This window comes from Magallana gigas, chromosome 6, assembly GCF_963853765.1.
Source record: "Magallana gigas chromosome 6, xbMagGiga1.1, whole genome shotgun sequence".
Classification (NCBI taxonomy): domain Eukaryota; kingdom Metazoa; phylum Mollusca; class Bivalvia; order Ostreida; family Ostreidae; genus Magallana; species Magallana gigas.
This window is the reverse complement of record NC_088858.1, coordinates 5,775,903-5,799,330: the sequence shown is the minus strand read 5'-3', so window position 1 is coordinate 5,799,330 and position 23,428 is coordinate 5,775,903. Positions and strand designations below refer to the sequence as shown.

The 23,428-nt window shown below is 35.8% G+C and overlaps 5 protein-coding genes across 11 annotated transcripts; 1 reads left to right on the top strand and 4 right to left on the bottom strand.

Moving 5' to 3' along the window:
- Positions 1–185: 185 nt before the first annotated feature.
- On the bottom strand, positions 186–4,087 carry LOC105347886 (hillarin). Its single transcript, XM_011457124.4, has 8 exons — positions 3,741–4,087; positions 3,395–3,514; positions 3,044–3,288; positions 1,694–2,801; positions 1,318–1,483; positions 905–1,185; positions 574–759; positions 186–447 (listed from the first exon to the last, which is right to left on the bottom strand). The coding sequence occupies exons 1-8, from the start codon at positions 3,822–3,824 to the stop codon at positions 379–381; spliced, it is 2,259 nt and encodes a 752-aa protein (XP_011455426.2). The 5' UTR covers positions 3,825–4,087; the 3' UTR covers positions 186–378.
- LOC105347887 (uncharacterized) lies at positions 4,086–7,507 on the bottom strand. Of its 5 annotated transcripts, none has more exons than XM_066086707.1 (9): positions 6,985–7,503; positions 6,284–6,870; positions 5,825–6,175; positions 5,584–5,684; positions 5,410–5,500; positions 5,035–5,192; positions 4,751–4,931; positions 4,352–4,447; positions 4,086–4,247 (listed from the first exon to the last, which is right to left on the bottom strand). In XM_066086707.1, exons 2-9 carry the CDS (start codon positions 6,800–6,802, stop codon positions 4,134–4,136), a joined length of 1,611 nt encoding a protein of 536 aa, XP_065942779.1. In that variant the 5' UTR covers positions 6,803–6,870; positions 6,985–7,503; the 3' UTR covers positions 4,086–4,133. The 5 variants fall into 5 exon arrangements, with proteins under 5 accessions (XP_065942779.1, XP_065942778.1, XP_065942775.1 ...); XM_066086706.1 differs by having other exon boundaries at positions 5,825–5,933; positions 6,012–6,175; positions 6,284–7,502; XM_066086703.1 differs by having other exon boundaries at positions 6,284–7,503.
- LOC105347979 (exoskeleton protein RP43) lies at positions 4,842–11,923 on the top strand. 2 transcript variants are annotated; one of them, XM_066086710.1, is made up of 11 exons: positions 4,842–4,977; positions 8,957–9,021; positions 9,371–9,439; positions 9,534–9,588; positions 9,687–9,795; positions 9,885–9,994; positions 10,339–10,503; positions 10,940–11,030; positions 11,129–11,253; positions 11,358–11,606; positions 11,695–11,923. In XM_066086710.1, exons 4-11 carry the CDS (start codon positions 9,552–9,554, stop codon positions 11,835–11,837), a joined length of 1,029 nt encoding a protein of 342 aa, XP_065942782.1. In that variant the 5' UTR covers positions 4,842–4,977; positions 8,957–9,021; positions 9,371–9,439; positions 9,534–9,551; the 3' UTR covers positions 11,838–11,923. The 2 variants fall into 2 exon arrangements, with proteins under 2 accessions (XP_065942782.1, XP_065942781.1); XM_066086709.1 differs by lacking the exon at positions 9,534–9,588.
- An 835-nt stretch (positions 11,924–12,758) lies between these two features.
- On the bottom strand, positions 12,759–16,398 carry LOC105328503 (uncharacterized). 2 transcript variants are annotated; one of them, XM_011429411.4, is made up of 5 exons: positions 15,892–16,398; positions 15,056–15,088; positions 14,253–14,883; positions 13,924–14,009; positions 12,759–13,807 (listed from the first exon to the last, which is right to left on the bottom strand). In XM_011429411.4, exons 3-5 carry the CDS (start codon positions 14,798–14,800, stop codon positions 13,593–13,595), a joined length of 849 nt encoding a protein of 282 aa, XP_011427713.3. In that variant the 5' UTR covers positions 14,801–14,883; positions 15,056–15,088; positions 15,892–16,398; the 3' UTR covers positions 12,759–13,592. The 2 variants fall into 2 exon arrangements, with proteins under 2 accessions (XP_011427713.3, XP_011427712.3); XM_011429410.4 differs by lacking the exon at positions 15,056–15,088 and having other exon boundaries at positions 15,892–16,397.
- Positions 16,399–20,850: 4,452 nt separating this feature from the next.
- LOC105328501 (uncharacterized) lies at positions 20,851–22,777 on the bottom strand. Its single transcript, XM_011429409.4, has 2 exons — positions 21,472–22,777; positions 20,851–21,276 (listed from the first exon to the last, which is right to left on the bottom strand). Exons 1-2 carry the CDS (start codon positions 22,708–22,710, stop codon positions 21,055–21,057), a joined length of 1,461 nt encoding a protein of 486 aa, XP_011427711.3. The 5' UTR covers positions 22,711–22,777; the 3' UTR covers positions 20,851–21,054.
- Positions 22,778–23,428: the final 651 nt, after the last annotated feature.

The window sequence follows — 23,428 nt, the reverse complement described above, 5'->3', positions numbered from 1 at the left end:
GAACTGTAAAAAAACTTTATTGATGTTCCTAAAAGCTTTAGAAAGCTTGATAATAAAGTGTCTTTTTACTATTCAAACGAGAGTTATTTCTCTACACGTTAAATTGTAGCATATACGGAGGTATTGAGTTTAATACAGTTTATAAAGTTCTCGTCTTATTTTGTAATTGAATAAAACAAAAGAACTAATTTGAAATGTTTACTGTAATATACATGTAGCACTGTTTATAATATACGTTTCTGCCTGTGTAAACTACAGATAACAGGGTGATTCATATGTAGTTTTGTATGTATTACGCATGTAACACTTTTATACAGTCAAGTTTATTTTAAATCATAACAACAATGCATTCTACATTCCATTGTAAGATTTCCTGCTTCACTTTTTCCGTTTCTGTCCATCTGTTGGTACAGGGCTGGGGTCGGGTTTTGTCATCACTTTTTGAATCTGAAAAAAAAATCCCAAGACCAATAAGTTTCCAAACAATCATGAAACTATTTTTAGCTTGAATAAATTCTCTTCAGTTTAAGGAAGTATACTGTAAAGGAATTGCCGCGCTGATCCTGCACTTACCCACACAAAGAACGAGGCTGCGCCTGCGCTGGTTTTCCTTACTTCGTCCTCAGTGAACTTCTTAAACATATTCTCTGCCTTGGTTTGTACCTCTGTTGGAACCTCTGTCAGGATAAATCGCTGGAAGCGCTGCAGAAGACTGTTCCTTCCTGTTGTCCTCATCAGAAGCCTTATGAACTCCCAGGACTGAAAAAGTTAAAAAGGACAAGGGTGTAAGTATCAATCCATTGTATTAAATTTTGATACAATGAAATGATAGTAATACCCCTGTCATTTGTTTGAAACAAATGAACATGAATTCTAATGGCATTGGATAACAACAAATATGTACCTTTAGTTCTTCCTCTGTTTCGCCCAGCAGAAGGAAGGTTGCAGTCATGATGTCACGGACGATTAATGGTGGGCTGACGTAGTTCATAAGCTCTGCAATGATTGGTTTGTTGAGGTCTGGAATCGGGTGTTGGAATCCTCCGAGACACCGTAAATCCTCCAAAGTTTCCTCGGCTTTTTTTATCAATAAAGTCAGACGTTTTTTGTATCCCGATCCATTCGCCATGGAGATCGCTGGGATAAGGATTTTTTCGTTCCTTCTCTGTATTGCCTCTATCAATGCTACAAAAAAGTGTGATACAAAACAGTTATGCTTCTTTTTCTCTTCACAAAATTATTAAAATCGCTAGCCATAATAAGCGTTGTTAAAATTAATATTTTCATAGATCTTTCAACTACAACTTTATAGCTAACCTTGCTGGACCTCCAGAAACTCCAGCCTGGTCGAGGCTTTGCTGTAGTCCCCTTTATCCTCCAGACCGGCACCCACAAACTTATCTATGCTCAGCTTCAGTCGTTCAATGTCCTTCACATTGGTCGCTTCTTTCACGTCTTTTCTCAGATTCTTTTCTCTGGCATTCTTTAAAGATAAAGTAAATATCAATAAAATGAAAAGTGCGAAACACAATGCAAAAAGATTCAGTGTATAAAAAAGATTATAGTATAATTTATGTTGTAAGTGTATTTTAATTACCGGTTGGCAGTAAGTACAAGCTATGCATCATGACCTTTGCTTAATTGGCGTGTAAATGTAATTTATATATATTTTTTAAAAATAACACTTGATTACCTCCCACCCTTTCCTCCTTTTCCCCGAAGGCCTTGGATCTTCCGTGGTAATAAGATAGTTACAGATGTTCTTTAACTCTCCCCTTGTACCCTTAGGCTTCCCAAAAATTTTGATGAGATAGTCGCCATGCTGAGGTATTTTCCCGATAATGTCCATCCTCCCAACTATTCTCTTGAAGTAAAACTTTTCCTTTAGGTCTTCTTCACTCAGAATGACATGTAAAAACTGCACTTTCATCTTAAGAAATGTTTCCATCATTAACGTCATGTGGATTTCTTGATGAGGTTTCATAACGATGATTCCTGATTTGTGGGATGGGTCCGCTAGTCCCGCCTTTTGGGCCTCGTATGAATAGCCCACTCCAATCCACGGCGCATCGGGAAAGGGAACACAGTTATCACGAGTATTTTTACAGATAAGTCGGAAGTCCGCGATCCACGGCACGTGATCACGATCAATATGGCCGCCAAAAATTGAAAGTTTGTAAACACCTGGAACTGGAAACCTAACGATAAAAGACCATATATTGTCCTCAAAGTTCATTACAACAAACTTGTTCAGAGAGGTCCTGCTGTCGAGGTCAACATCGGACTCGTCTCTCTTATAAAACAGTTCATAATTCATTTGTATTGGGTAATCTTCGGGAACTCGAAACCCAATGTCCACAGCTCCATCGATATCGTTCAAAATACAGCTCTGTTCTGTGACGAGCCGTAGCCCGAGCCTAAAGTACGCTTCTTGAAGGAACGGAACGCGGACAAACTTTCTCAGATCATACGGTAGGATCAGCAGTTGCCATTTTGGGTCATCGGGAAAACAGAAGTACAAAAAATCGTGTGGGTCTGTAAGGAAGAAGAACTCGTTGATTTTCTGCACCGTCCAGCCCTCGGTGTTTTCTTCCTCGTCGTCGTTCGCCGTCCAATCGTTGAGCTCGGACTTACCTACCACCGTCTGACACGCCCACAATGGGTGAATTAACCTCCAGCTGTCATTGACCCACACGGCATTCCACTTGGTCCGAAGGTTCTTCAGTGTGTCAGAAGTCCCTACCTCATAGCCAGCGCTCTTACACACCCCTTTTATTATTACGCATTTGATCCCCGATCTTCTACAAATTAAAAAAAAAACAGAATACACTAATCAATAGTTGTCATTTATGATTTCATAGTTCATTTATATTCGGATTTGAGTAATATACCACCCTTTACGAAATTGTGTTTGCACCTTTCTATAATAATTGAATTCATGTTTTCGTGAAACTGATATGAACTATGCGTGCAGGTTTTAACTTTGTAAGGTTAATTAAAGGTCATATAGAAATCGTTTGACATATCGTAATTTGTGTTTTACCTGCACAGAACGGCAAACAGGGATGCATAAGAAGCCTTCCCCTCCTTGATGAGCTTCATAAAACCTCGAGGGGTCTTAGCAAGATCTTCAGGGAAATAACCTTCCAAACTTTTGTATCTGGCAGTTGTGACGGGCTGCACGCATAGCCACATGAACAGCGCACGCAACTTCTGCATATCAGTCCTAAAGGGTTGTACAAGGTAGTTCAGCAATTTTTTGAATGACATATCAATCTTTGCGGGAATCTGAAAAATAGAATAACACAACAGATATTTTAGTAATTGTGAATTATAGTGCGGATTTGAAAGTAGAAAAATTGAGGCGAACTAATTTTGAATAAAACCGAGGTACATTTTTAACGTGCTTATGGACGTCCTTGTACCGCGAAGGTTCGTAAATGTCGTTCTTTTTCTGCGAGTTTTGTTTTGGGGGAGGGTAGTCTTCATCAGGTGGAAATTCGGGAACGTCAACCTAAAAAAAATCGAACAAATGTAATACAATCAATCTGTTTTAAACAGCTGGTACTTTATTTATTACATGGTACATACGTGGTACATAAAATACGCTATAAAAAAACGATAACGTTACAATATCATTATATTTCGATTGTTTGAAAATTTTATCATTTTTCTTGGTCAATAATTCATAGACAGACAAAGCTATTTATAATATGATGATATAACGAATCGTCACTCACATCTTCCTCGTCCGGCTCCCGGGGTTCTCCATTCTTCTTAACATTGGTTCTGGAGGAACCCTGCACGGAGGCTTTAGTACCCATTGTTGTACTCCTCAACTCATTACTTATCAATTACTATATTGTTGAAATAAAACTACTTAAACTTTCACATTCTTTTCGATCAATTACTAGCGAGTGTAATATTGCAGTGTATTATGAGGCGTAGCCTTGGAAAGTGTTTAAACAAAGTTGTCTGATTTGATGGCCACCGGTGCAGTTGGGTGAGTTTTTTGTTTTTCGGTATATTCGCACCAATTTATCTCACGACCTTTAAGTAAGGAACAATAACTCTTACACACAAACAACCAGTGAATGATTTATTGAAAGGAAATTTAAATCTTAGTTTAATTATTATTGCGAAAAACAGTAGTAGTTCGTGTATAATTTCATCATGTCCTCGAAAGTCTCGCTCCTACGTATGACCTTCACCTTCTCACCATCAATAAGCAACTCCGCGGGTCGTACCTGTGATCAAAACAATATCTCAATATCTACGGTCGCTGAAGGAAACTCTCCGTGAAATGACATCTTGCAGGAAATCACCTACCTTCAGTATGGAAATTACCTACCCTCATGTTGTAGTTTGACCCCATGCTGCTGCAATAAGCGCCAGTGTCAAACACTGCAATGCTGCAACCTTCATGTGGTGTCAATAATAGCCGATCCTACAAAGTTCACACATGGTGTCTTCTTTACCTTTATACTATTGTACGTGTATTTTTTAACAACTTGAAGTAAGAAGATACTTATTTGTAAGTATTTCGACTAAATTTCATTTTATTTTTAATTATTTATGTTAAAGTGTTTATTTTTAGCAGCAATCATTTTCAAGCACCTTTTGTACTGTTTCTATAATTTACTGCAACTTTATGATCAACTAATCAAATAATGAACTGTTCTAAAATTGAATTAGATTGATATTGTGCTAGTTTTATGAATGTACTGTGACTGTAAATTATTTTTTTAACCTTTCCAATAAAATCAGCACTTTCGCATACAGGACCAACAACGTCCCAAACCAATTTTGATTGGTCGCTGGCGGTTTGGAGATTAGCGGCTCTGCTAGGTTCTGCTAACTCGACATGGTGATAGGCACCATATAGACACGGCCGAATTACCTCTGTCATTGCACCATCTATTACAATGAAACTGGAACGATACAGGATTTTTATACTTATTTCCTCTGAAGTATCTTGTAAGTTTCTTAATTGATATGTCATTTTTCATCAAGTTAATAAATCTAATATTTTACTTTTTCTTTTTGGATAATTTTGTTCCTAGAACACGTGACAACAGAATAGCAGAATTTCCGACCAATGAACGTCCAGGTTCCAGAATGACTTTAGCTTCCGGTGGTATGATATCGCTGATAGAGCTAAGCAAATCGTTTGGTTCGGGAACAAGACACTGCTTGAAAGATTGCAAAATCTGCATCAACTTTGTTTGATTCTTGTCCTATTGTTAGCATACATATATAATTTTAAAAAATCACATTTACGAATACAGAACCTTAATTTACGAAATAGCTCCCAAATAAAACAAGATATACGCAGGTTTTTTCAACCATTTTCATTGACCATTAGCTGCTATTGTTTGTGTGATATTTATAAGAAGCTTTATAGCTCACCTCAGAAGGAACCTGCTCCTGTAGTTTAAGAAATATCTCTTTTCCTCGAGGAAGAGGTTTAATTGCTTCAAGGAAGGTGGAAAGAGTTAACCTAAAACAGTTTGGCGTTAATCTTATCAATGGATGATGGAACTATGATAAATTTTAACATATTACAACAGTAGATTAACTTACTTTGATGTGAGAAGATTGTCATATAATCTTGCTATCTCTTGATCATCGTTCTTGTCGATTTCGCACTGAACCACCTGTTTGCATTTTTGTGGTAGTGATATCTAAGACAATGCAACAACATAATCTGGTTTTAAATTCTATTTATCGTAATAGTTGTTAAATGAATGTTAATTTTGTATGTGGATTAATTAATATTTCTAATGTAATTAAAGTTTAATGAGTATCTTCACAAAATTTAAACCTGAGATTTGTATGGAATTGATAATCCTCCGCCAAGATTCAAGACGTACAAATCAGGGAAGCGGCTTCTTAGCTTATTAAAAAGGTCCACAAGTACACGTGTACTCTGTCTGAAATTTAATGTTATTACACAGGGGGCTAAATCAAACGAATTTAAAACAACACTTGTATAGGAAAAAAAAACTGACTTGAATTTCTCCGGCTCTCTTATAGTGGAACCAATATGACAATGCAGGCCGACTACTCGGATTTTCTCGAACGTTGTCGCCATTTCCAGAACCTCCTCAAGCTCATCAGCAGAGATTCCAAATTTTGATCCCTCTTGACCAGTCGATACATATCCGTGAACATTCTAAAGAGAAAGTTAAAATTGTCCTTTACACTTCTTTTCTCAGAAACCTTGACACTTTTCAGATTGGGATTATGGTAATTGGTTCCAAAAGATGAGCAAACAATATACCGGGTTTATGTCCGGATTTATTCTGAACAACACATTTGCCACATATCCCCCCGCTTTGCAGACATCTATGGTCTGTCTCATATTGAAGATACTGTCCACGTTCAGAAGGACGCCCGATCTACAGGCAAGATCTACCTCCCAATTCATCTTGCCGTTCCCATTAAAGACAATCTTCCCAGGTTCTTGTCCAAGGTCAAGAGCTAGACGAAGTTCATGGCCACTGACCAAGGTCAGAAACAAGCCGTGGTTCCTCATCAACTCCAGAATAGAGGGATTCATGTTGGCCTTCACGGAGTAACTAAGCTGAATGTTACGTCCTGAATTCTTCATGGCTGTCTTGTATTTGTTGATATTTGCCTCAATTTGTTTCTTGCTGTACACATAAACTGGAGACGACACATCCTTTAAATTCAATAAATCACAAACACGCATGTCTTCACAATATAGGTAATCTTCTTCATACCGGAAGCCCAGATTAATCTGAAAGTTCTTTGGGTGTCCGTGTATTATGTCTTCCATGTTGTGGACAGCCAATGTTATGTCGTGATTCTTAAAGTCAACGCCACACTCTGTCCTAGTATAGGTCACTACAACCATTTAAATGATTAGGAAGGCATGTCAACTCAAGAGAAGTTAAACATGAACTGTTTCGACCCACATGTACAAGAAATTTAAAATTTAATCAATAGTTTATTGTTTACAATATGTCACAATGTTCCTTAGCTGCAGGTCTGTAGCTCCCGGTCGGAAAAAATTCGGATGGACGACCTGGGAGCTACAGTGCCTCCCATAATAAAAATCTGCAATTTACGGCGCACAAAAAAGTGCGCTACTAAGCTTTGGACTGATTAACCTTATTTCCAAACACATTCTGTACAAATATTTGATTCCAAAAAATTCCTCGGACATTTTACTACAGATATTGTCACTTCACTTGCCTCTGATATTCTTTTAAACACCATCACCAGTCCCGTAAAAGTGAAGTGGAGCAGTTTGTTTACACGTGAAAATGGCGACTCGAGATCTCGAGGTAAATTAATATACTTCGTTTTCCGAGGTCGGTTAGCATGTTTAATAGAAAGTCTGAGGCAAGTAAAGTAATGATATCTGCAGTGGTAAATTTTCTGAAAAAATGAATGGTACTAACTGTTTTCACAGAATTTGTGTGCAAATAAGGTTAATCAGTCCAAATATAGCGCAATTTTTTGTGCGCCGTAAATTGCAGATTTTTACTATGGGAGGCACTGTGGCTCCCAGGTCGTCCATCCGAATTTTTTCAGACCGGGAGCTACAGACCTGCAGCTAAATGTTCCTATAATGTTAAAAACGTTTCTAAGTGACAACATACTTTTAAAAATAAAATGAGATACCAGTTTAACGAAACAACAAAAAATTACTGAAAAATCAACCGTTTTCATTTTTGTGAAAATTATCATCTCGTCAAAAGTCAGTTCTAAATAAGTATGCATATATATATGGAACGCCGGGACTGTCTTATATGGGGATTTAACATTATACGCAGTGTTCTCCTCATTATATTTGGTAGTATATTCATTATATGAGGTCTTTTTTACATTATATCGTGTGCATTTTCATTTATATATAGTACTTCTTTCATTATATGATGTAGTTATTTCACTATATTATGTACAATTATCATTATATGAGGGGCTCCCAACATTATAAGATGTGCTTCTAACATTATATGCGGTTGTTTTAACATTATATGCGGTGAACACAACATTATATTATGTACTTCTCACATTACATACAGTATATTCATTATTATATGTAATATATATATAATAATGAATATACTGTATACTGAATGTACTACCAAATATAATGAGGAGAACACTGCGTATAATGTTAAATCCTCATATAATACAGTCCCGGCGTTCCATACATATACATGTCCTATATAGCTCGCTGGAATAATGTCTGTACACGTATTTGTTTTTTTCAAATGCTGATCCAAGATATACTCGTATGTACAGACTTGGGTAAGGACATATACCAAGGACTCTAAAATATAAAGCTGACAGTCATTCACAGATCTTAATGCATGCTGCATAGAACAAGTTACACAGCCTATCTGAGACCACTTTAAGTTTAATGAAAAGAGGAATAATTTAAATGTTACTACTCGATATTGAGTCAAAACTCCTAAGGTCGAAATATCTGGGTCCTTACTGCTGTTCCTGGGCGAAAACAGCGTTTATCAGTTTAATTTGTTTCTTCTGTTTACTTTGTGATTAAGGCCACTATCTTCTGGATAGTAATCAGCCGAGCGATTCTTATTTCACTTCATTATACATAGAAATAAAGGTACCAAATACAAGAACAATCTCATTTACAAATGTTAGAAATTCTGTATCTAACAGACTATTTAAAAGTACACGGCCGTTATAGTTACATCTCTTCAAGTCTTCAAACGGTTTTTTACATTCATTCATAATTTTGAAGTTAGACAAAAAAATAAGATCTTTTTTTCTTTCACAAAACACACTACTGACGAAACAAACTTTTGTAGTAAGATTCTATGGGACCAGGACACTGGGTTCAACAAAATTTAAAAGACATGTAAAAAGATAATGAAACAATTGCACGATGTAGATAGTCGCTGCGGCATTATGTCTTATGATTATTAACGCGATACTTTGGGTTTTTTAGGATGAGGACATCCAAAAATCGCCACATCTGATATCACGTGTACACAACCAGGTAATGCAAGGTAAGAACAAATCTAATTTAGATTTACCTTTTAATCTCTGAATAGAAAGCACGAAGTAATCAAATCAAAAATTACAAGTAGCATTTATTGCATCTTTTTAATCACGTTTCTGAATGTCTGTTTTCTTTCTCTTACACAAAGTCCCCGTTCCTTACTTCATTAAAGATCCACACTATACAAATGTACTGCAATATGCTGAAGGTTATTGGCCTCATCTAAAGGACCGTTAAACAGCTTTATAGGGGAATAATTAAAGAATGAATTGAATTAATTCCAGATGTGCGTTTTGATCAGAAATTGTTGCTATATCATTGGAATTCAAATAATTTTTTATTACTATAAAATACGGGTAATGAAAAATATCGACGTAGTCTTCACTAAGCAGAGTACATTTACTGGATTTGGAAGGCATCATTTTTCAGGTATTACACAAATGGTACTTTCGTTTTTCGTTTTGTTTAATTTTTGTTTTGGTCTAAACAAAAACAAAGAATTGTGAAATATTATTTTTGCAAGGTACTTAAAAGAAAAACAATGGCATGGATCCTGATGTTTTTTCATATGCTAATAAGTAAGTTACACGTTTCTTGTGCTATTGATTTTAAAAATATATCAGATAACGTTTTATTTATTTTCTCTTTTCAAATTTTGGTCTTATTTATATATTAGAATACGTTTCCTCCACTTGTGACGTCACTGCTCATGAAATCCAAGCAGACTCCAGCTGGCGTTTCCTCACTTCCACGGGGTACCACGAAGGGAGCGGATCATACATTAAGTGGGTAGAAATAATTGGTTTTTTTTTTATATCACAGCAAAGATATATAAGCAACTGTTTGTATAATTTTCATTAATTTCTAATTTTAGTAACATGGATTGTTGGTGGCGGATCGACTCGGGAGGGGATGATCTCAAGCTTTTGTTATTTCTGACTCGAGACCTTGCGTGCCCCGGGGATAAAATTTCCATTTATGACGGTAAGCCATATTCAAGGTACTAAAGATGCCTAATCTAAAAATTAAACGAACAGTAATTCCTTTCAAATCATGAAAACTGTGCATATTTTAGTTTTTAAAAGTTCCAGAAATAAAAAATAAATAAATAAATAAATAGTAATAATAATAATAATAAATAAAATAAAAATAACGATACCTACAAATTAAGAAAGTTCAAATTTCTTTCAGTTGGATATTTAACTTTTGAATTAACAGATATGTGTAGATAAGTTCTGTATTGATATTCACAACTCATGAGCTATATTGTTCAATAAGTTGTCTTTGAGGTGATCATTCAAGTTTTAAAACAAAATAAATCACTGTAGGAGACAGTTCCACAGCCACGCCCCTCGTCAGCGACCTGTGCGGTACATCAGCCACGCCCACTCACTACTCCACCACCCAGCGCCACGCCTACATCCGTCTGGTGACGGACGCCAGTGTCAGTAGGGCGGGGATCAAGCTGGAGTTCCTGGCGGCCAAGGACTACTGTAGGTCTATTACAATTCTAATTTAGACTTCATATATATAGATGAAAAAGATGTTAACTAAACACTTGTAGAAATATGAATCGCTCTATACTTATACATGCTAATAATTGCTTTAAGTTTTTCAAATGGTGATTATTCTGATAAATTTTAAAGAATTAGTTGTGATTTTATGCTTCTTAGGATCAACAAAAGGAGAATTTTAGGGGTTTATTTTGCATGCATGCAATTTTAAGCTTAGTCATTTCATTAAAACAGTACAATATAAATATGATTTTTTTTAAAATTAAGAGCAAGCTCAAAGTTAGGGGTCGCTGTCATAAAATACAAAAGTCTTTGAAAGGTTTTAATGGTCATTTACCAAGACCGCCCACAAACAGACTCCTTGTCTCAGTATCGATGATATTTGTTTTATAAATAAATTTCATTACATGGACAGCAGGAACAGGTTGTACAGGATCACAGACGTTGATTGCGGGAGACAACTCCAATCTTCTTTCAAGTCCGAACTTTCCAGGCCTCTACACAAAGTAAGATGTCACAATACATTTTCATTTTATTTGTTATGCAAAAATGATAAAAATTTACTCTGATAGCAATGAATTTTATTTCTTTTCATCGTTCACAGTGCCAAAACATGCCGATGGCTGATTACAAGCGTCGTTGGAAATGTTGACCTTGACATCGTGTTTTCTGATATTGAAGACGACCTTCCCAGTCGGTGTGACTATGACAAGTACACCATTAACGACGGTAAGTGACAATCAGTTGGCCTTGTTTTTTATACTGTGGTAATCATTTCTCATTTTTTATTCATCGAGATAGAGTACTTATTTATGTTGTTTTTTCGCTTGAAGGTAATGACCGCTGTGAAAACAACGTGGTAAGGACCGTGTGCTCTCATTACCCAAAGGTCACGCCATTTACATTTACTTCTTCCGGGTCATCCGTTGTGGTGTTTTTTGTCAGTGATAGCAGCATCAATCGAAGGGGATTTCTTCTGAAGTACAAATCGAATGCGACCTATACAACAACGACCGTTACCCAGACAACAGAATCAAGTTCACCCCAGGCTACGTCCTCAAGCGTGGAAAAAAGTAACAAAGGTATGACTAATTTGTCAATATGTTTCCATACAAAAATGTTTGTAAAAGCAATGTTAGTTCAACTACTTGTAGGATTTATTTTTTTTAGATTCGAACACGTGCATGGATGCCAGGATGGTGATCGGCATTGTTTTCGGGTCCCTGGTTGTGGTGATATTTTCTGTTATCGTTGTTGTATTTATGATATTACGCTTTCATAATTTGCAGAAGACGATTAAGCAAAAAGATTGAAATATTCGTCATTTATCTTTGATCTCTGACTTTGTTAGACTTTAAAAAATAAGTTAGTCATACCATTTGATTTGAAAGTTTTGATTTTATAAAACAAATTATTTTATTTGTACATGTATTATGTGTCTTTGTGATATCGTGTGATGTACATTTCCTTACTGTATGACGACATATATTCAATACAGTGTTTGGACCTAAGCACAAATCATCGCCGCTGACAAGACTTAGTTCTTGAAAATAATAGAAAAATTCGATGTAACGTATGCTGAAGCATTGTTTTTCAAGGAAACTTATCTATAAACACTTTGAAAATAGTCAGATTTTATATAATACGAACAATTTGGGTATTTTTGTAATCTTATGTGTTCCTACGCCAGAGTGTAATAAAGTCTCGTTCAACCAGACACTCGGCTGTCTCCGTAAATTTCCGACAAGCAGAGATGCTCTCTTGCTTGTCGGAGATTAACGGAGACAGCTGAGCGTCTGGTTGAACGAGACTAGAGTTCGATATCAATAGTGCTTGGATCCATACGATTTTTAGAATTGTTTCGATTAGTAATACATAGTTTACATACATACATAGTTTAAAATCTTTAAATATTACACAACATGATCATTCTCGAAATTCTTGTCGGAAGTCTACAAATCCATAAAATAAAACAGTGCGTAATTCAAATACAGACTAGAAACTAATTGCTATGCAAGATAAGTTGATTTTAGAATAAATGATAATCAATAAAATCAACTGCCCTTAGTACTTTGATTAAGGTAGCATTCATTGAGAAGAAAACGTACATGTATCCCATTTCTCCTTTTATAAAAAAAAAAAACGAGCTGGGAACCAACGCCTTAAGACCAGCTGGCTTCAGCATGTTCGTGTAAATGGGAAAAGATGAAGAATAGACCTTGAATGTTAATTACTTCAATTAAGTCAATTCATCATCCTGCTGTACATCTTTACATTAACAAAGCAACAATGGAGAAGTATCAAATTTATCATTTTAAAGAAACGAGATAGGCTTCATATAGGATAGGTATTCATTGTAAGCAAATGAATACAGCTAATATGTAGAAGAACATTGCCTTTAAGGTGATACATACATGTTCATTGAGGAAATAATCATTTTATTGTTTTTACGAGTTGTCTAAATATCTTATAAAAAAACTGAAGTGTAAACAGATTACATGTTTAATATTGGAATATTTTAAAAAATATCTCCTAAATGGTAATGACATTAACTTTAACATTGTGTCGCCCTTCTCTTTATAATTCATTCATCGACCAAAGCAAACAGAGATGAATTCGATTTAACTTTTCTAAATCATGTTATGCTTGAATATTATTCAAGAAATATGACACGATATGCATTGTTAATTGCTTTAAATGCAGCTAAAATGGAGCTTGCGAGAACCATACCTTTAAAGAGTATTTTTCATAATAAGCGGGTTTTAAAGGGCTTTAATCTGGAAAATATTTGCATGTTTATTTAAGGATTCTCGTTACAAATGCTTTAAATTATAAGATCATAAAACTGTACGTATCGACATTGCTAAAACATTGTTCACAGTGGTCCTAAGATTGGCAATCACATCGTCTATCACACACATTTAAACACATCCTTTAACACAAAATATGCATAATGAAAATTTTGTTTGCACCGGCATAAAAATGACACACTGGCATGTACTGCACACGTCTTGACATGCACGTGAGTAGGACCCTCGCCCGGCCGGCAGGGGAGGTCGTCTGTGACGCTACACTAACGTGTTGAGATCCCTGCTGACGTCATCGTCTTTGTTACTATCTTTGTACGCCGGAAGTCCTCGTGAAGCAGACGACATTTCGTCATACCAGTGATAAATGTTTTGCACCATGCACAGTAATCCTAGGATTGTCCCAATGATAAGCACCACGACAGCAGTCAGAGCAGGTGTCCTTTTTAAACGTAATACTACACACAGCATTAGAGCTGAAAAAGATACAATGAGATCAAATACAGCATTAGATGGATAAAGGTAATCACATAGTCTAAGTTTACAAAAAAAGACGTGACATTTATATAGGGGATATGGTTTAATTTCTTACTGATAAGGAAAACTGGAAAGGATATGAAAAATCCAACCACAGCTATTAATCTGCTGCTGGAGCATTCTCGAAAGTACTTCATTGCCCTGGAAAGTAAAATTAAACAGTTGAAACTTTATAATCATTCTCCAATGTACTTCAGAGCCAATACGTTTACTGTATTAATAAGCCTTGAAACTTTCGAACATAATCTTACATAGCAATATTGTCCTGCAGTGTAAACTTTACTGCAAGTCTTTGAAACTTCGATTCTGAACAGTAGCCTCATAAAACTAGTTAACATTTAGACTCGAACAGGAGTCGTACGTAAAAAAAAAAAGGATACCAACCTCTCAGGGCCATCGATGGTTTTACTGACTTTTGAAGCTATAAAACATTGCATAGAGCACACTAGGACACAGTTTGAGGAGAGAATCATCACCAGCGTGGAGAAAGCGGTGAACACCTCCGTCACGTCCTCATACTGCTTCACTGACGACAGCAAACTGCCGTTCCGAAATCCTCCCTCAGGAACATCTCCAGTTCCCATAAGAAACACATATATATCCAACACAAGAATTACAGAAGCCGCTAGACACAGAATGGCCAGGCTGTGAATGGTCTGGGTGACGTTGTTTTTGGCTATGGCCTCTTTACTGAGTTTAGCTATAGCGGGATTCTCCTTTGGGGTTTGTTCAGTTTGAATGGACGTTTGTTTCGATGACATTCGACTTGATGGTCTGCTGACCATTTCCGGTGTTCTACGCATGTGCACAATTTGTTCCTTCTGTTTTTCATCATGGTCATTGGTTTTAATGGTCTTACTGTCCTCCTTCTTTTGAATGACCACTTCCAGAAGGTCCCGGTTTCTGAAGCTGTCCGAGTTATACAGCTCCATCACGGAACAAGCACCTGCCTGAAATAGTGGTTCAAATCCTCATTGTGTCTGTTCTCTGTTAATGTATTCAAACCTGTGCTAATCTGTAATTAGAGACATGCAAGGTGTTAGTTTGTCATTTTCTAGATTAACAAAATATTCATGACAAATAAATACCCTCCGAGTTTTTTAAGTATGCAATATGATACTTATCAAAGATAAATATCTCGAGGAAAGAATGATAAATTATATACTAGAAGTCACTGCTATACAAACCTTTTTTTATAAGAGTTTTCTTTGCTAGTCTATCTGAACAGCGGCCATATGCAAAAGACACAAAATTCGTGATTTCAGATGTCTCCTTGGGAAACGTTTTGCAGGCCAATTTGAGTATTATATTTGATCTCAACAAGGAGGAATGCACATACTTTAGTTGTGCAATAATCTGAATTTTAACACGCATGCTTCAAGATTCTCAGACACAATGTCACTTAGTCTTTCAAGACATTGATATTACATAGCTGAAATTTGATGAGTTTTTCAATACCCTGACATCTGAGTTTCGAAGAGTTGCTTTGATTCTGTGGGATTTTAATAATTGCAGGTAAAACTGTGGAAGAAGAGAGCAGCTAGGCAGGAATTGAGCAAGGATACGTCGTAGATCGCGCACCTGTCAAGATTATGTCATTCGCATTTTTTTAGAGCTCTGTCAGACCCCAATGAAGACAGCATAGAAATACAGCCTTTCGTTATATTTTTTTAAAGTTTTATTTCCCTATGTGCATTTTGGAAAACCAAGTATGAGATGATTTAATGTTCTCAGGTAGGATAAATACCTGTCGACCAGAACAAAGGTTTAGCATATGTTGCACAAACATTTCCTTAACATTGATAACCTTACACTGCGCGATCGTTTGTGAAAATTTCTTATCAATAACTTCATTGAATCATCCCCATTCTTACCTCCCCGGGAAATCCCCGATGTACGTATGCAACTAGAATCTTGGGGTCTTATTGAAAAAAAAAATAGCTATAAAAAAGTAGAAATCGACAATTACGACCTTGAAGTATGCGAAGTCGTTTTACAATATCCAATGCACATTCAGTCTTACCTTTAGTTTCTGTGTAGACAGGAAACAGCCATTCTTTCTCTCAAAACAGAACACAGAAGTATCTTTTGAATACAAACAACAATTGACATTAAGACCCCGACGTTTGAGGACCAATAACTGCTTCTGAGCGCAGACTACACAATTATTGATCGGAGCAGACGACTGTAATCATATTTGATGAACATGCCAGCCACCTTTTTCTCGGGTTAAATCCTTGATCACGCTGAATTTACCGCCGTGCATGCATAATTCTGCACTGTTTACATCCACCAGTGAATGAGAAAGCGCTCCTTTTTTAGTCAAAAGTACAACATGAATCCTGACGTGAATGACAGTCGTTGGAGTCAGATTGGGGAAAAGATAAAATATACACCTGAATCTACCTATTTAAATTCATCGCCTCTATTAAAGCTCTCTAATTCCTGCCCATTCAATTTAAATTGAAATATAGCTATTTCTGTAATGGGAGTAATTTGTTTATTGTAGGGCTCATTCACCGTGTACGATTTAATTGAAAATCATTACTGAATACCATGGAGGAGTAATATATACACTCCAGCCGTCACACTTCACCGGCGGGGGGCACTACAAGTATGTACAGTGTCGCCCCCAGACCACTCCTCGAAGGGCGAATTATAGGTATTGACTTTTGTGTCAACTTTTCACTCTGAATGTTTCTGCATACTTTGATTTTAAAATAATGAAGTAAAATACATATTTGATGAATCTAAATTGGTCATTTAATAACAAAATGACGATAAACTTTGTCATATATACAAATTATATACAACATGTGTTAAAATTTATCCTTTAAAATCAAAGATGAAAGATCAACTTTTATGACTTATTTGTTATTTATCGACGGATAATAAATCTACTGAAGCTCAGGGTACATGGCTGCCGCATGTAACCATTCTACTTCAAGAAGTATATTTCACCACGCCCATCCGATGTAATAACGGTGTAAATTACAAGGCATACTGTATAATCCCATTGTCAAATCAAAGTACTTTAGTACTGACGGGAGTTGATTTTACCGATTATCATTTATTTTAAAATCAATTTATCTTGCATGGCAATTAGTTTCTAGTTTGTATTTGAATTACGCACTTTTTTATAATATGAATTTTTAGACTTTTCTGACAAGAATTTCGAGAAACCCCATATGAATCATGTTGTGTAATTTTTAAAGATAGATTTAAACTACTAGTATGTATTAGTTATCGAAACAATTCTAAAAATTGTATGGATCCAAGCACTATTGATATCGAACTCTAGTCTCGTTTAACTAGACGCTCGATTGTCTCCGTTAATATGCGGCAAGCAAGAGAGCCCCATCTCTGCTTGTAGCAGATTAACGAGACTATATTAACTCCGGCGTAGGAATACATGAGACTTCAAAAATGTCTAAATTGTTCGTAGTATATAAAATTTGACTATTTTCAAAGTGTTTATAGATAAGTTTCCTTGAAAAACAATACTTCAGCATGCATTACATCGATTGTTTTCTATTATTTTCAAGAACTTAGTCTTGTCAGCGGTGTTGATTTGTGCTTAGGTTTAACCACTGTTTCACTTTCAGTTTGCCAGAGTAACTGCATAGGAGAGTTGATTAAAATCAACTCCCAAAAAATGATATAAAAATGCATTCATTCAAAATATACATCGTATTTTAGTGTTATTAAAGATAATTTACATATATATGTATGTTGATCGGATTTACCAATCTTTTTAAATGACAGAAATGAATCAATGCATATGAATTAATTAACAATTTTACTATGAATTAGTTCAACAGCGCCAGTTATTTTTCTGTATAATTAACAACAATGAAACGGAAAAAGAAATACACAATTCCTATACTGGACGCCAAAAATCCTTAAAGATTTCAAACACTTCACAAAAAATGTTCATTCTTAAGTCCTCACGTGGGCAGGCCTGTACGTCTGTAACACAGTTTATCCTTATCGGAGGAACACTCATGCATAAACATTCTATGCTGTTAGAGACAAATAAATAAAAAATCCCACACATGCACACGTGTTTTAATTATTTCTTTTAATCCATATTAAAATGATATTCTAAATAATAATTATACTAGTTTAGATGTTTTCTAAATCAGGTATCAATGGTTTACATATCTGAACCTTTAAGATATCATTGCATAATATGTTGGTCTTTGTGCAATGCTAGAGTTATCTATCTTGTGGCAAGATCCATTCTCCGAAAAAGGGGGGTAGGAATTAGACTTGTTACTGTCAGTACAGTATGTATGTAAAAACTGAATAGAATCTTTATTTGAAGTGTTATTGAATAATGATTGTAGTCGAATATTTATACTTGTAATCCTGAAAGCGTATACATTGATATTTTTAAGCCACGCCTTGTGGCTGTATTTCTTATTAAAACCGTCAACTTTTTGTCTGCAAACATATAGTGTCCATCTCTTGATAAACATCAAACACTGTCAGAACCAGTTTATTTATCACAACACCGGAAGTCAACGAAATGATAAAAATACTCTCAGTATTTAGAACATCGATATGCATGGAAAAGTTTGGACGTTGGAGAATACCAACCGAGTGAATTGAATGAGAGAATAATATAGAACACTGTATATTATAAAAAGAATGTCTTATGAATTGTAATGATAAATAAATTTTATACAACACGTATTTTCATATAAAACTCCAAACTTGTTGAATATATATATATATATATATATATATATATATATATATATATATATATATATATATATATATATATATATATATATATATATATTCACTGACTATCACACAGAAATCACAAGAAATCCTATATGTATTTAGGTTCTTGTACAGGTATAGCTGCTTCACTTTGTCATATTATTTATTTTTTATCAAAGGTAAAACCTATGAATTTTTCACAGATATCTTACAATAGAACATTTTATGTAAGTCTGTAGCTATCGTTTGGGTTAAAACTCTGACAAAGAATTATTTATTTATAAATGTATATATATATTTTTTTACTTTTAAAACATTTTTATCAAAATTGCCAAATTCATATGATTTTTTTTTAATTTGCTCTAAAATAATGGACAATTTAATAGAAATATTTTTAAATCAGAGAAAAAATAAGATAGTCGTACAAAAGTTATACCTAATGCTATACATTTGAATAATTTTTAATTTTTGCACTCTTTGTGAGTCCCTGAACCTCGTGATATTTTGTACTGGGCGGCGGTCTATATACATGTACTCGTGTCGCTGGAGCTTTATCGGGGCTTATCGCGCTGGGCCAGAGTTGACAGCGAAACAATCCCCCTTAATAATGCAGAGTTTTTTCCAAACTCCATCAGTTGGAAACCCTAATGGTCGTGGGATGGGTTTTGGTAACGTACAGGAATGGATGTAATATTTCTGTAATGAGTCTGTTTGTTCAACAACCGCCCGTGGCGGAGATTTTCTGTACACGTGACGCGAAAGTTAGATTCTTTTTTAGTTTCAGTAATTAGAACAATGCCGTACTGATCACATTTTGGAGATAAAAGTATGCAACTATTAATATATACTGTGAACATATATATTTTCAAATACTTATAAACTAACCATCGAAAGTTAAGCAGCTGTAAATTATCAAGCATTAAGTGGAAAACAGTTGACCAGTAATACTTTTTTTTCAATATTGACATCTAAATCTGTAATTAACGGTTTGTTAATAGATAAAAACTAAATTAATTCTTATTTATAAGTTCTGTAATTACATACAACCAATGTTAAAATATGTTTACTCATTTTTTTTATATCATGTAACAGAATAATGTTTTCTTGTTGCTTTTCCTTTTAAAAAATTATCTGAGATATCTGTCGAGCCTAGAAGTTTGAAGGATTTTTTCTCTCACTGATACTATCACAGAACTAAAATGAAATAAACATAACTAGTTAAAATAATATATACCAGTTTTAGTATTTTAATATACTATTTTGATGTATTTCATAGACTGTACTAACATTTCAAAATACTATGCTATCAACACCAGCTTCTGTTAATTGATAGTGTGGCGTATATATTTTATTTTGCTTTTCTCAAATTTGAAATTTTCAACAGCAACTTTTTGTTCCGTATGGCGAAAAAAACCCTACAGTTTTATGCTAATCCTGTAAAGTTGTGATTTATATTCCAAAAATTAACCGTGTTATTCATAAGATTTATTTTAAAAAATTGATATCAATATCGGTAAATATCTAATTTATGTTAAAAAATTGTTTTAATTTAGGACTATTAATCTATATTAAAAGAAATATTATCAGAAACGTCTCGCATAGTTTCTACTAACATACATATATGTTAACTTTTTTTAAAGTGTTGTCTTTAAAATCGCGTAAATATTAGCACGAATTTTCATTTACAAATCTTCTTTAAAGACACAAGAAAGTGATAAACTCATTTTAACCAGTTGAATGATTTATTGAATATCTACAGAAGTCACATGTTTTACAGCAGAATAAATCACGCCTCAGACATTATGTGAACCCTATATAGCCTGGCTTTGTACTACTAGATTTTAATTACGAAGACACAATAGCTCGTGACTCCATTGATTTAGACGTCAGTTATTCGGAATAATTTAAGTTAAACTATTAACTAGAATATGGAGGGAAATGGTGAGGAATCAACTCTATTCACTACTGGAATAAATCCAAAATATCACGACTGTTCCGTATTCCAGTGCCTAAAATTATTTAACTGTAACTTCTCAATTAAAGGAATGTTAATATACAAAACCAGTTATTTCGGTGATTCAAAAACTGAATTGGAATTAATTGAAATGATCCTCAGTTTCAAGACTCCGGTACTTTGTAAGCATAGACTAGTCCAATTCAATCTCGTAATCAACTTTCAAACATATTGTGTAGTAAATCATCTGTTATTCTTCTTTTAAATTTAAACTATAAATGACAAAAACGCAGGTGTAATAAATTATTTCAATAGTGACAATTGATGAAAATATAAAAATACAAAGCCTTAATATGTAGCAAATAACAAGTGCAATCATGCTAAAATGTATATTTCGATAAAAATATGCGGAGCAATATCACATTGTACAAGCATATGACATAAATATCTCAGGTATGAAGAAAAAAATTAGTCTCTAGAGCACGAAATGTCACGTGACTATCCGCAGAGCTGGCTGAGTCTGGAGGACTGTCCCATGAGGGTCATGATGTCGGAGGTGGCCGAGTTGAGGGTGGTGTTGAGGCTGGACATCTTGTTGTTCATGTCTGTCTTAATGGCGTCCACGTACTGTTTGGCCGACTGGCCGTTGGCGGTAAAGTTTCCTTTGAGCGCGTGCACGTCCTGCTCAAGCTGTAGCAGCTCACCGGCTTGATTTGTAATCTGAAAAAAAGTTTTCAAGCGTTGGAATTATTAATCAGTTCAGGTATCAAATGTCTTCAACTGATTGACACATTCTCGTAAAGAATATGCTGAAATAACTGTGTTTGAAAAATTATCAAAAACTTAATAGCATATACTTTTATTTAAATAAACGAAAAATCTGCGACAACTGAACAAAAGCTCCCTTTCACTTACCGTGGTGTTAAGTTTCTGTAGGTCGCTATTGATCTTCACGGCGTCTGGAATCAACTTCCTAATGTTTATTGTGTTCTTCACGATCTTCATCTTGTCTGACATGATGCTGGAGCCGAGTTGTTGGAGACTGGAGATCACCGTGGAAACGTTCTTACTGGTCTCCAGGATCTCGGCCTGCAGGATGGACATCTCCGGGTTGACCCTCTTCTGGAACTGCGTGAGGTTGTTGATGGCGTCCTGAACGTCTTGCTCTGTAACCTTGAGCCGGGCGAAGGCCGCTTGTGATGTTGTCTTAGCTTTAGCGATCTCCGTCGTCTGGTTGGCGAGGTCGGTCTTAATTTGGTCGGCTTTCTGGGTGAGATCAGTGATCTCTTTGGTGTGGGTCTGTTCTAATTGTTTTACCTCGGACTCCAGCGTCTGAAGTTGTGTTTTGAGCTGGTTCAAGAGAGCAGTAGGCGCTGTAGGTGCAGGGCCAGTGGTGGTTTGGGCGCCATTTGTTGTGGTTGGCATTGAGTTTGTGGTGAAGGGTTGTGGCGGCATGGTGGCGACAGGGGTAGACCCAGACTGCATGTTCTTCAACATATTCTCTAGAGTGATTAACTTCAGTTCCGCGGCTGCAATTTTCGTTGTCTGGTCGTTAATCTGCTTATTCAATGCTGTTTGAATCTTTGTTTCTTCTACTGCGCTTTTCTGCATTTGCATGGTGATATTGAAGATTTTATTGTTGATGTCGCTAATGGCCTTCGTCAAAAGATCTTTGGTGTCATGTAACATCTGATTGAGAGCTGCAGAATTCCCGGTTCCTGTAGGAGCAGACGAGGCGATCTGTTTTAGTTTTTGGATCTCGTTGTTTAGGTCTGTCAGCTTTGACATGTAACCCGCGGCGTCACTCTGTATACGCGCCAGAGTGTTCTGAATCATGCTGTTCTGTGACACGTATTGGAACTTCGTTTTGTCCAAATCTTGTTTCACTTGGTCCACCTTTTTATCCAAAGCCGACGAGGTTCCTGCACACAGTCCATTTGGGTCCGCTACGTGAAATTGGTACGTACATGATCCACTGTTGGATGGACCCCCGGAGTTAGGGTTGGGCTGAGGGGCCTTAGTAGTGGTCACTTTCGGCTTCTGTGTTGTTGTCGTCGTCTGGATCTTCAGTTTCGTCGGTAACGGTTTAATGGGTATGAACTGGGCTGAACATGTCGCCAATGCAACCAAAAGGATAGTCAGTTTACCGTACATTGTGATGTCCAGGTTAGTTGTTCTGATGTAGGCGACGTTTATTACAGTGGCCAGGGTATCACTGATCTTTATAAGTATAGGGGCGGGAGAATAGGCGGCTTATCTTGTTGGTGTAAACAATCGGAGAATGATTGGCGGATACAAGTACAGAAGGCAAACACAGCAAACAAGCTTCTAACAGCTTCATGTTTTCTCAGGAAAAAGGCATCCTGGTAATCTACTGGACTCTGAAAGAATTACTGATGTTGACCAATTTCTAGTGTCAAACTTATACAAAACCATCTGTTGTGGTGGGACTGGTTCTGTCGCCAAAACATAAAGCATGCACTCGGTGTTCCCGGGGAAGCTTTGCGTCAGAACTTCAAAATAAATGGCGATGCCAGTCTCCAGCATACGGCTCCACACACAACCCAATTAAATTTACTTTAGAACCTTCCCAAAACCCAAACTTGTCCCCAATTTCCAGCCGCGAAATATCTAGGTGTAGCATCTTTCTGCTATGTATCCATAATTTGACAGTATTTTGTAGTAGTGTTAAGAGCAATTGTTGTCATCTACAGTCTGATCTTTTACACAGACTCTTCTCTTAATGGTCTAGTTTTATCTTATTTAAAAGAGGTCACGGAAGGATGAAGTGTTTTTATGGCATGGAATGAACACAATTTTGGTCTCGAGGTACTTTGGTTTAAATTTTAGAATGTACCTTTGAAAAGGCTAA

Coding starts and splice junctions, on each gene's coding strand:
- LOC105347886 (XM_011457124.4), bottom strand. CDS start 3,824: ATGGGTACTAAAGCCTCCGTGCAGGGTTCCTCCAGAACCAATGTTAAG. Junction 2,802..3,043: donor CTGTTTGCCGTTCTGTGCAG/GTAAAACACAAA, acceptor TTTAATTTGTAG/AAGATCGGGGATCAAATGCG. Junction 1,484..1,693: donor AAAGGAGGAAAGGGTGGGAG/GTAATCAAGTGT, acceptor TTATCTTTAAAG/AATGCCAGAGAAAAGAATCT.
- LOC105347887 (XM_066086703.1), bottom strand. CDS start 6,880: ATGGTTGTAGTGACCTATACTAGGACAGAGTGTGGCGTTGACTTTAAG. Junction 5,193..5,409: donor AGGAGCAGGTTCCTTCTGAG/GTGAGCTATAAA, acceptor CAATCTTTCAAG/CAGTGTCTTGTTCCCGAACC. Junction 4,932..5,034: donor AAATTATCCAAAAAGAAAAA/GTAAAATATTAG, acceptor GTATCGTTCCAG/TTTCATTGTAATAGATGGTG.
- LOC105347979 (XM_066086709.1), top strand. Junction 11,031..11,128: donor TTTCCAGGCCTCTACACAAA/GTAAGATGTCAC, acceptor CATCGTTCACAG/TGCCAAAACATGCCGATGGC. Junction 11,254..11,357: donor CAAGTACACCATTAACGACG/GTAAGTGACAAT, acceptor TTTCGCTTGAAG/GTAATGACCGCTGTGAAAAC.
- LOC105328503 (XM_011429411.4), bottom strand. CDS start 14,800: ATGGAGCTGTATAACTCGGACAGCTTCAGAAACCGGGACCTTCTGGAA. Junction 14,010..14,252: donor ACCATCGATGGCCCTGAGAG/GTTGGTATCCTT, acceptor TTTACTTTCCAG/GGCAATGAAGTACTTTCGAG. Junction 13,808..13,923: donor CTTTCCAGTTTTCCTTATCA/GTAAGAAATTAA, acceptor TATCTTTTTCAG/CTCTAATGCTGTGTGTAGTA.
- LOC105328501 (XM_011429409.4), bottom strand. CDS start 22,710: ATGTACGGTAAACTGACTATCCTTTTGGTTGCATTGGCGACATGTTCA. Junction 21,277..21,471: donor TACAGAAACTTAACACCACG/GTAAGTGAAAGG, acceptor ACTTTTTTTCAG/ATTACAAATCAAGCCGGTGA.